Raw genomic sequence first — 12679 nt, 5'->3', positions numbered from 1 at the left:
AAACGCAAAAAACTTGCACTTGATGAAAAAAGTTGTTAGCTAGGAGAGCCTGTCAAGCTGTTACTCAGTGTTAAAACACTCTTTCAGTAATGAATTAACAAAAAGCAACATAAGTGGCTGCTATTCAGTTTGTTAATGAACAGTAAAGAAATTATTTTTGATCATCTGATGCAATTAACTTGTTGCTATTACTGCCAAAGTATACACACATTTTCTTAAGAACAGATTTATTAACCCAGAAGATGAAGCAAAGAAATATTCAAAGTCTGCATGTAAGCAGCACTGTAGAACCCGCCAACTTTAGAATTTAATAATTCCCTATACCTGAGTTGAAAAATAAATCCTGCAATGTAGAGAAATATATAAATGGGACCCCCATCTCAGCTCTGAAAAGGCGAATTGTCCCCTTATATCATGGAGGATTGCTCCCAGGGATGGAATTATAATTAATTGATACAAACAGTGTATAGGTGGGTTAATTACAAATATAAATAGCAGGGCACATAATTAAATTCAAAGGTAATGGATCACATGAAACTGACTTCCAGCAAGACCTAAGGAAGAATTAATACCATACTGGTATTAACAGCACAGGGAAGTACAGGAAATAAAAACAGGGGCAAGGAGAAAAATAAAGACATGCAGAGGGACACTAGTCAGAAAAATTTATACACTGAAAATATCAGTAATAGTGTCTCCAGTAGTAAAGGAGAGATTACAAAAAGAAGCAGCAATCCTATATATGGAAAACAAGCTAACAAACAAAAACCAGGAAAGATGTTCTGACTGACACAGAACACCAGCCTGATGGTTTATGAACACCAGGCACTAGAAAAGTCTTGACTGGAAAGAATACATTGAATGCACAACATTGGCAGAGATCACAGATGCAAAAATCCACTGAAGCAAAAATCCTACCGTGCTTTTAAGCACCAACATAAAAAAACAGGGTAAATGCCACTATCAGAGAAGGATTTAGAGATGCTACTCTTCAAAGTCTAGTATATCTGGTTGTCAGAAATGGTGGGTTTAGAGCATAAACCAGGAAAGACTATTGAGGAATACTCCATTAATGGACAAACAGGTCATGCACATATATAAACATATGCATTTCAGCATAAAAGAGAACACATGCATGAGAGAAATAATAATTAGGAAGGCTAAAATTGTGTAAAAATATCAAATCAGGAAACCCATTGACAAGTAGGAAATTTGAAAATATCCAGAAGAGACTGACATTACTAAGAAGCTAAATAATCTTAATTCCACCCCCAACCTACCTTCCTCTAAAAAAATGAAAAAAACAAATGTGAGCCATTAGTGGAAGTTGACATATCAAATTAATAGATACTAGAATGAGGTGTTCAACTAAAATACAGGTCTACAGAGGAGGTTGAATAAGTGCTGAGTTCTGAAGGAAATAATAAAAATGCACTTGCTTAAAAAGCAAGATATCGCCTCTTACGCCAGATGCTTGACAGTCTGCAAGCATTGTACTCATCTTAAGTCAATGCAAAAGATGATCTAAAACTTCACAGTTAAGTGAAGTATAGAGTTAAATGTATGAAGTATACATTTAAAATAATGGAAAGCATATAGACAAGGGAATAGGAAATGATTGCTCACTCTCTCTTCCAGTAAGGGGAAACTAAAGTGCATTGAACACAATCAGCATGTGGCAAGGCTGAAAGCAAGTCAAACTGTGGAACAGCTTGCCACAGGCTTTTTATACGGCTGAAAAGTTTATGTAGGTTCAGACAAGGGAATAAGCAAGAACAGGAGAAAAACCCATTCTGAAGCAATAAATATTGAGACATCACCTCAAGAAATCCCCAGAGGCAAAGCTCTGGGAGAGTATTATGGGAAAGCATCACTAAATGGCCTATTTCCATACTCCTGCGCCCCTCCCCAGGCATCTCTGAGTTGTCAGTGTAGCAGAGTAGATTTTGGGCTGATTTCCCATAGCTGTGCTTACATCTGTACCTGAAAAACTGGTTGTAAAAGTTAAAAACAGGGTACCTAGAAGAACGTGACTCAACAGCTCTAAGCATGATACCTACGAAGAAATGCTTGCCTCTTTATTCAAAGAAAGCAGAGGATCAAGTAGAGAACTGATAGGTTATGGCAAGCCCCAAGAAATTTCTGACAAAATCTCTTCTCACTGAAGATGCTTAATCACAGTGACAGAATCAAACACTAATTAAAATATCCAAGTATCATAAACATGAAATGAGTCGCTACACAGATTCACCTCGGGATACTCTGCGTATTACCACAATGCAGATGGTAAAAACAATAATAGAGGTGGACATATGAGAACATTTGATAAACACCGCATAATTTTTTAACAGACTATTGTAGAATTTCATGTTTCTTAAGGTTAAGAAAGCTCAAAACAACATTATAAAATTCAAGGTAATGAAAAAGCATGACTATCACAAACTTTAATATTGTATGAATAAGGCAAGTCACAAAATCCCTAACGTTAATGACAAGACACACACGCACACACACACAAATCTACTTGTTACTACAGAAAAGCCTGAATTTCACATAGGAAACAATTTTTATGGAGTGAAACATGCTTTTTGGTACAGTAAAAAAAAAAAAAAATTCTGTAAGTCCAGCACATTCAGAACTTGTTTGCCCTGTTTTGTCATCACTACAATTTGTATAAAACAGCCTACACTGTGTTCATCACAATTACTGCCACATTACTATATTTCGCTTCCACAAGCGAACATGAGTTGCAAGAAGTTAATAGTGTCCAACTGATTCCCACCTCTTTTCCTACTTTGGTGCCATTTGATCAACCTGGAAATACTTGCCACAATCTTAAAATGAAATTAAACGGTGTTCACATTCACAGAGAGTATACAGTATTATATACTCCGCATACTTTCCTATTTGTTTCAGTACCATGAGAGCACTGAAAAAGTGTAAGTATCAGGATGCTTTCAACATCTGTTAACAATAGCCTGTTCTCTGGAAGCGGGGAAAAATAGGAAGGTAAGTTTGTGGGGAAAACGTAAATCTTTTCTTTTTGTTTTAGCTATCAAATAAACACTAAAACCAGTCGGCTTTGAACAAAATCAGCTCAATTTCTATATTACAAACTGTGTTAGTACAGCCTGTACAGCCTACTACCTCAGTCTATACATATGTGCAAACTACAAGTTACTTATACACGATTGGCTTGCTTGCGTGGCTAGGTTTGTCTCCAAGCTTCTTCACAAACGTGATGCAAATTCTACATTTTAAAAAGGAAGCGGGGTCACGTGCATAGCTGTCATAAAACATACATGAAAAAAGATAAAATTAAGTTTAATGCCAAAGTACCCCAAGCAGATGGCACTGCCCAACTCAAATTGTTAAAAGCTGCAATCTTCACTGTTGTTTTCTCAAGAAAAACCAGTCTGTGTAAGCTACAGCACAGTACATAAATGTAAGGTACATTAGTAGCTTCCTTGGTAGGTTGAGAGCTTGCTATCGTCCATGTTCATTAATCCCTCAGAATAAACTTATACACAGCGCTGTACATTTGTAAAATGTTTTCAGTCTGCTTTTATTTTTTAAGGGTTGCCTATGATGAAATAAAGTTAAAATGTGCTCAAATGTTGTATCTTTTTTTATTATTATTATTGTCAATATTCACTGTTGAGGACAGTTATTAGTATCGGTATTCCCAGTGTTCTACGTAAGGCAATCCAATGTAATACTCAAGTGTAATACTCAATTAAAGGTATTTCATCTAAGAAAAAAGTATTTTTGAAACGTTCAGTGCACTAGTTAAACATTGCACTTCTACCAAAAACACCAAACCTGAAAACAATCTTTTTTTCGGAACAGTACGCATTTAAAGTCATAAATATGCGTCATGAAAGAGTCTTTACATTCAGTCATCCTCCAGTTCACTAGTAATAGCAACACACTTGAAGTTATCAGCTCAAGATCATCATTGCTTTAAGCTGCTATTAAAAGGGAGATGTTTTGCAAATGAAGAATATGAGATTGATTTATACAAAGCAATTGATCAACCAAATAATGTTAAAATTGGTAACATCTTATCAAAAATTTATTTCTTCCACTATTCAGCAAACAAAACATTTAGTAAATACTTTTACCTCTTCTCCGCCCATAGCTCCTGGCTGCATGTAAACACAGAAGAAAATTGTCGGTACAGCTGTCATGAGATTTAGCTCCAAAAGCAAAGAAAATGTAGCTTCTACCTCTTCTCTTTTTCCCCTCCCACCATAAAGAAGGAAAAGACATTCAAAAAGTGCAAGAGGAAATTCAAACAACCCAAGACAAGAGAAAAAGTTTGAAGATGACACAGCCGGGGGGGGGGGGGGGGGGGGGAAGGAACATACCTGCTGTGCAAGTTTTCTACATAGCAAAGGTATTTAAAAAAATCAGGCATATCAGACTTACAGTACTATAAAATAATAATTTAGGATTATGGTTTTAAGAGGCAATAAACATCATCAACAGTAATTCTAATTAAAAGAATTAATTCTGCATTTTATTAATTAGTTGTGGAGAACATATTTTCCCGATTATGTTTCAATTTAAATAATTAACCATCTGTAAATACTAAAATCCTACCAAAACAATATGAGCCTAAGAGCCAGTATGTTCAGATGAATAAAAAGACTGACAAAACGTCTTTACAACTACCAGAATTAATACAGCATTTCAATGATACATGCATCAATGGCAAAATCCACAATGTTGTACAAGTGCAGAAGCGTATTTCGTAATATAATGGGAAAAGCAAAAAGCATCATTTTTTTGATCTGAAATTTTAGAATACCAGAAAACAATCTGGAAAACAATGTCTTCTACACAAGGACTTCAATCTGTCACAAAAGATACCTGTGGTCTTCCAAGGTAATCAAGTGTGGAAGGCTAGGGATCAGGTAGAATTTTTGAACAGAAAGTGAGCTTAGGCAATAGGTAATAGAGCCTTGTTTTGTTTCTTTCTCTCTTCACTGCAGCACTGTTTGTGTTCCTCCTCGTTCCCAACACCAGCTCATTTCCAAACCTAACACGCTGCCTTCTGGTCCTGCCCTACATGCCCAGGTTTTAGGTGTGATTCCTTTTGCTCTCCCTACACTCCCCCTTAGCCTACTTCATCTAATTCCTGCTCCCTCCTCCTTCTATATCCCAAGTGTCCTTTACCATAAAACCTTCCATTCTTCCCATTTTTCTATTTCCATCTTCAAATGCACATCCTGAGGTGTCCCACCATACCCCTCAGCTTTCCCTACCTGCTTTTCTTTGGCCCGCAATGACATGACAGATCAGTTGTGGCTAGTGGAGAACTACTCATCTGCTGACTGGTCCCCTGGCTGTCACCTCTGAGTGGCCTCAGGGGCTACCCAGAGCAAGGCTGAACCTCCTTCAGCACAGACACTAGTAACCTCTCTTCTACTCAAGTAGCTTCTTCCTCAAGCTCTGAAGAAACACGGTTTCGGACACTGTACACCTATGTCTTTTTATCCTGCCATCAATGAGGCCACAAAAGAGCAACTACTTGAGTGTTTCATTAGGGGGGATTAAAAAAATTTCAAGGGCTGTGATGAAGAACTGCTTCACAATTTATGTTTAACATAGACAGTAGAAGTTGTTTGTGTGAAGCAACTATTCAGCCACAGTGAGGTAGTTGGTAAGCTCGGAAACAGGCTCTCCTCCTTGCACAGCAAGAGATAGGGAGAATTAATACTAGAGTTGGCTTTACAGCAAGAATAAAATTAATCCTCCCCCTTTCTACTTACCGCTAAAGCCATATTTCATTACTTATTATGATGGCAAAGAATCACTGTCAGACCTCATGTAGCAAGTCCTTGTCTTGCTGAATGCCCATATACCAAAAAATAAACACGTATCAAGGTATAGCTATCAACACATTCTGAGAGTAATTTATTTGAAAGAGGTTTCTCAAACAGAATGCTACCAATCTAAAAATTAAATAAAGAAGCATTACTTTAGTATGAGATGAAAGAGACTTCCGTGTTTCTTTTTAAGAAAAGAAAGCTTTATATGCTTAATGTAAACATTTAGGCTCTGAACAAGATATGATGTACATGATCATAGAATCATAGAATCGTTAAGGTTGGAAAAGACCCTTAAGATCATCGAGTCCAACCGTTAACCTATCACTGCCAAGTCCACCACTAAACCATGTCCTCAAGCACCACCTCTACCCATCTTTTAAATACCTCCAGGGACGGAGACTCAACCACTGCCCTGGGCAGCCTGTTCCAATGTCTGACTACCCTTTCGGTGAAGATGTTTTTCCTAATATCCAGCCTAAACTTCCCCTGGCGCAGCTTGAGGCCGTTTCCTCTCGTCCTATCGCTTGTTACTAGGGAGAAGAGATAGAAATCTACCAAGACTTCCGTAAATTTTAGAATAACTTATTGTCATTCATGTATTATAGCACTTCTGTGTTATACTGCACTGCATAACATTACTTTTATCTTATATATGCACTCACACACATAATCTTTAAGTCCATAAAAAAATTTTAGTGAAGGTATATTTACAATTGCCTGTAAATTCTAGGGAAAAAGTTGTGCAATCCACTTAAACAGGAAGACAGTCAGCCTAATCAGCTATTGCTAATTTAAAAACATTGCATCATATTTAAACACTCAAAGAAGGTGAAGTTGCACCACTGTTGATTATATTTTTTTAATACACACACACAAAATTTGCAAATTAACTCAATTCTATCCAGTGTTTTACTTTTTACAACATTACTTTTTCCAACAAACTGACAGCTATTAAGAATGTCAACACACAATTTATTATGTTGCTTACACAGGATGCAAAATAAGGATGTGTCATTTGAGATAAGTTAATAAAAAACAACCATCTTGTTCATAAGTCAAAATTCAGAGCACAACAGATTTAATAGAAGGAATGGTTCATCAGGTAAATTTTGTAACACCTCCAGTCTGAGTAAATATTTTAGAAAATAAACAATTTAGAAATTATTCTTGAATGAAGACATTTGGGAACCAATAAGAAAATTATTGTACTATTATGAACAATGAAATTACCAGTGTTGTATATCTGAAGTTACTTTCTCTCTTGGGCAATTCCAACAGAAGACAAAAGAAAAGAGACTGGGAGCTCCCAAAATTGTACCCACCACTGATGAAGCCACTCCCATAAACTGGTTTTGGTGCCAAATATGATCATCATTTTGCAGAGAAAACCACCTCCTGAAAGGTTTCAAAATTCAACACAAAAGTGATTCTTTCCTAGGTACCTCATAAAACATTACAGTATTAATGAAAACAGCTGCTTTAAGAAGTGATGAGCGCATTTTCCCATGTAAAACGTGAAATTGTTGCAAGTAGGCACTGCTCAGTTGTGCAACTCCCAGAACGATCACCACTGTGTTAGTGTTTCTCCACCCCTTTGCAACTTTCTTTACCTCTGACAGGTAGAAAGTTACATAACCACTATGTCCCAAATTGCATGTACTCAAACACAAAGGAACAATACATTCTTTCTTACCTCCTGATAACCCCTGAAACTATTAACTCATCTCATCCCAGAAGCTGAGTGTATTTTTACAAACACAAAACTGTACGCTGGAGAACAGAACTCTAAGCTTTTAACAAACAAGCAAAACAAACTCCACAAATCCCAAATCTTGCAATGCAATTAAGTGAATTTAGTGCTAATGTTATGGCAATTCTCAAAAGCCTGCAGCTAAGATTACCCATTGTCGCAATAAATCAGAACACACTCAACTGAAATGCTCAAATTTTAACTGCATCTCAAGAAAAGCTATATGAAACTGATGAAAAAACCTCAAAGGCTTGCATTTTGCAAACATCTACCTGGCAGTCAAGGGAGAAGGGGTCTACTGGTGGCATAAGAACACACTTGCAAAATTTTATGAAGAGCCACAAAACTTTTGAGATAAAGTTGTTTATGAGATGAGCATAGCTGCATGACAGGCAGAAGCACACATCCACACAAGATAGCCCTCAAGGATTCAGAAGGAAGGAGTGACCCAACAACCCTTGCCTGGAAGGGCACAGGACCAGAACATCCACAGTGTGACAATGTTGGCAAGAGAAGACAAGTTATGTGGACGAGGGAAGTTGCTCTGCTGTTTAAAGTTACTCTTGCTCAGTTAAGATGCATCCTGAAAACCAAGAACACAGTCAAGCAACAGAACATTGCTTATTGTATATCAACAAGTAAACCACCTTCATTCTTCAGCTCACTATGTAGGCTGGGAATAAGTTTGGTTTTGCCCTGTTGTTTGTATTGGAAGGTTCCAATGCAAAAAGGGACATTGTGTAATTTGTGTGATAAAAGCAAACCATGTAAATAAATACCAGAATTGCACAAACGATTTCTGAGAATTATTATTAGTAACACAGGTGTTCTGCAATTTATTTGAAAGAGATGACAACCTACAGAAAAGAAAGGACTGTGACTAAAACATATTCTTACAAACTTAACTTAGTGTATACCGTAGACATGAACCATATAGCTCAGCTAGAATACCTATGAGAGCTCATATGCGATGCCCTGCTGGGTACGACCAATGAACCATCCAGACAAGTATTCAGTCTTCAATAGTGACACTAGAAAGAGCACGTTAGACCAGCCACTATCAGTGATATGTTTCCCTCCTATTACCTTAGCATTCATAGTCATTGGATGAAACACGTTAGGAGGCACACTCTCGCCCTCTTCTAGTACCTACTTAAAGGCCTTTTGTTAACAATTTGTCTAACTTGCTTTTTTGAACCTGCTGATACCATCTGCTTCCACAAATTCCTCTGGCAGCAAGTTCCAAACGTAAACTACAGAAGCACTTCCTTTTGTGGGTTTTAAACGGATCTACCAGAAGTTTCACCAATTGTTCTGCTAGGTCTAGCTCTGTGGAACATGGTGAACAGCAGTTCTCCATTCCCCTGTGATTTTTCTAAGGCTCCATCACATTCACCTTCAGCCTTCTCCTCCCCAAACTGAAGCATTTCAGCTTCTTTAATCTCTTGGTAACTCAGTGCAGTCACAGTAGAGACAGACTATAAGAACGAACAATTATAAGATCCAGAGAAAATTACATTCTAATAGTTAGCTATTTTGATAATACAAAATAAGGAAAGAGCATAGCTAACTGGGAAAAAAAAAATTAAGCTTCCAAAGGGGAAGTTTTCAGGGAAAACTGAAATAGAGCAGTGAAACTGATGTTCATTATCAGCCTCATTAGCTTTACCCAAGGCTGCAAAGACAAAAAGGTCCTAAAACCCAAAGTTATGTACTGTCACTGGTTTAATGTATTCCTATGGAATAGGATTATTCCATAGGAAGGCCACGATAATACTTTTCCACAAAGAACTATGCATGCTTTAGGGCTTGTACTGGTTTACTATTCTGTAACTGGGCTCCCTATACTCATATAAGGCTTGTAGTATGCACTCTTCACAACACACTTCAGTTATAAGACAAGAGAAAATAAAAATCAGTGGCACTTGGGAAAAATACGTATCAGTGATGACTACACAAAAGCTCAGCCTACAAATGTGTATCATCTGACATGATTCAATTAAATGCTGACACAATACATCAGTACAAGAAGGCGTAATAATAACTTTATAGTTCAATATCCCTGTGAACCAAGCCTTTGAAGTTAAGAAACACTTGCGAAAACAAAAACATTACTTGATCTCCTGGAGACAACAGATGTTAGTCATGTGAAACAATGGAGTATCCACTCTAACAACTTAATCTCTAGTTAAGGGTTCAGTTTTTATGGATCAGAAACTGTGGGGAAAAGTTCCCCTGGGAAGACAGCTAGCTACACAAGGGAGAAAGTTGGTAGAACAATTAACAAGCTTGACTGAAACACAATCACCTTCTTAAAACATATTTTTTATGAAGCCAATCAATCACATGCTGATATTTATTCAACATGTTACTATCACTACCATCAAGAAAGTGTTCTGTAGAGAACTTGAGCGTTGTTTACCTACATCAAGCAGATCAAAGCTTTCAGCAGTTTCATTGTGGCTTAATTAATAACTTGCGAGAGAGAACTTTCTGGAGAACCTTTTCGAATGCATCAAACCTCATTAAAAATCTGATAACTTCAGCCTATAGACAAGCTGATGTACTTCCAGTATGTTCATATAGGAGATAAAATTGCCAGATTAATTTGTTGACTTGTCTTTTAACTAAGATTCTAACAGCAACATAAAACTGACAAGCTGTGAAAGATCCTCTTCACAGATTTCAGCAGAGGTATGGACAGGATTAATTTGTGCTAAAGTCTGAAGACTGCATGATGCTTCTTACTGGAAGAACTCTGTAAAATTAAGAAACTAAAAACACATTTATTATAATGTTATTAAATTATGTTGGACAATGAAAATAATCTTTACTGGTTAGGCACACCCCGTAAAAATTTTCTTTATTTTAGATAAACTAAGATGTCTAAGCCATGAGATCTTATATGCCAAATAAAACAGTGACTTACAAATTACTGACATCTGATCTCAGTGAGACTTCTTTTCTGATTCTTTTTTCATTGCTTTATTATAATACGGGATTGGATCTGCACATTGTATATGGATCAAATAGCATTTCAGTATCTCTGTAGCACACACCTTGAACTCACTGAAGAACTCTTTTTGCCAAAGTAACAAAAAGCAAATGAGCAGAATAATCTAGGAACTTTAGTTTTATGTCACTAAAAATATACGGACTGAGAACAAGTATTTGTGTGCACATAACGAGAAATGCAGATGCAAGAAGTGCATGCAACATAGTCAGAATTTCTATCAACTGATTTGAAGATTTCCTTTGGGTCATAATAAAATTCTGAGATGAAATATATGAATATTGTATCTCTGTAAAGTACTAGACTTCCTTTAAACTTTGGGCTACATATTTAAAGTTCCTTTGGGAAACATTCTTCACTTTGTTCCTTTCATTCAATTCATTTGCTATAATGTACATAGATAAACTTTATTACATCTTCATGATTTTAGAAGTATCTACCATTCACCAACCTGTCTCAAATTACCCATGTGGAAAAATCATAGTTGCAATCCCAGCAAGACAAATCAAAGGTTTCATCTTTGATCACTCTGTCAGTCCATGCTACTCTGTCTGAATGGTCAAGGTTATCTAACAAACTGTCAAAACGTGGAGAGAAAAAGAGGAAAAAAAAAAAAAAAAATCACTGGATAAGAGGTAGGTAAGGAACATGCTATTTAAAAAGTGGATTTTCATACAGTTGGAGGTATATGAAAGGCAGTAGCTAAAGCAGAAAAAGTTTGAGTAACTTAATTTGTAGCACTCAACATAAAAAAGACTATATGCACATAAACGTAGTTTAGAATAAATTCAACATTTTTAATAACTAAAATAGGAGTCGAGGTTGACAAGAACAGTTTGCATACAAAAGTGAGGCCAAGGCTTAATAAAACCAGTGTGAATTTACTGCATATAAAACACTATTTCTTGAATAACAATTTCTCTGTTTTATTTAGATAAGAAGCAAGCTGATAAATGAACATGACATGATAAAACTCAGTAAGTCATCTTCCCCAGAAGTATAGGGAAAAATAAGAACTACATTTGGGAGAATAAAGGATTAAACTTGGTTCACTATATTGACTTTTGGGTTCCTTGCATTAGTATGTTCGTACTGAGCTTTATGTACACAGAAATCTATTTGCTTCCAAAGGAAGTTTTCTATATATTAATCTGTTATTTGCAGAACACTCGCTCCACTTTTTCAGGGATAGCATTTGCAATTGTTTTTACTTCAGCATGTTTCAGCATTTGAGATTTGAGGGGTCATTTTTCATGATGAGCAATGCAACAGAACAGTTTGTTTAAGAAAATAATGCTCTTTGTTCCCCTTTTTCTATGGCTGGAAAAGCTGTTCACAAAGAACAAGACTTCTATCCTCCAGTCTTTTTAGAGAGGTCTTTGAAAGCAAACATATAATCCAAATAATTTGGGTTTGGGGATTGGGATGACTTATTGCTCATCTAAGAGTGGTTCAAAAGGTGGTTCTCAGTTTCCACTGATAGATAGGCTGGATGTGCAGACGGGCATTGTGATAATTTGGTGATATTAGCCTCAACAGTTCCTTCTGGTTCACTTTTTTCTTATGTTAGCAATGCAAGCGTTACAACAATCTCCTTGGTAACATATGCTGACATACATATACATTTGAATTCCATCATCAGAAAAATACAATCTACACATAAGCTGTATGCAGTTAAAGCCCACACATTGGACCTCAAACACTTGATCAAACATGTGAACTGCATTTGATACTCAAAACTATTGTTTAAACAGCTCAGGTCTTCCTTCCTTAGGCATACTGAGCTGCCAAGCATCTGTGCAGGCTTATCTATTTTCATTTTTTTGTTTGAGTTTAAAAAATAGATTAATGATAAAACTCGCATTTCTAACTGCCAGGCAGATTGGAAGCAATATGAAGGAAGTTCCTATCTACCAAACCTAATTCTGGACTGCAGTCTCATCTCTTCTAGCATCATATATAATGCTTGTGGAATAGCCTGGCAAATCTTGTTCTTAAAATTCTACAGAAACAGATGGCACTCACCCACAATAGAGAGGATCACATAGATGAAAGGAAAGCACATTGGTGAGGTTATGA

General features: G+C 36.5%; 1 protein-coding gene across 8 annotated transcripts in view; it reads right to left on the bottom strand.

The window, feature by feature from the left end:
- The window catches only part of CPEB3 (cytoplasmic polyadenylation element binding protein 3), a 100076-nt gene that overhangs the window by 35838 nt on the left and 51559 nt on the right, over window positions 1-12679 (bottom strand). For 5 of the 8 annotated variants that reach the window (XM_087765852.1, XM_087765848.1, XM_087765846.1 and 2 more), the window contains exon 5: window positions 4125-4148. The exons of the other annotated variants lie outside the window; for them this stretch is intronic. In XM_087765852.1, the coding sequence (XP_087621978.1) occupies window positions 4125-4148 (24 nt within the window). The remainder of the gene's footprint in view (window positions 1-4124; window positions 4149-12679) is intronic. 8 annotated transcript variants of the gene reach the window in all.

Source organism: Nipponia nippon, unplaced genomic scaffold (assembly GCF_047370975.1).
Source record: "Nipponia nippon isolate SJK-2023a ecotype South Korea unplaced genomic scaffold, ASM4737097v1 scaffold_3, whole genome shotgun sequence".
Taxonomy (NCBI): Eukaryota; Metazoa; Chordata; class Aves; order Pelecaniformes; family Threskiornithidae; genus Nipponia; species Nipponia nippon.
This window is presented reverse-complemented; position numbering and strand designations above follow the sequence as displayed.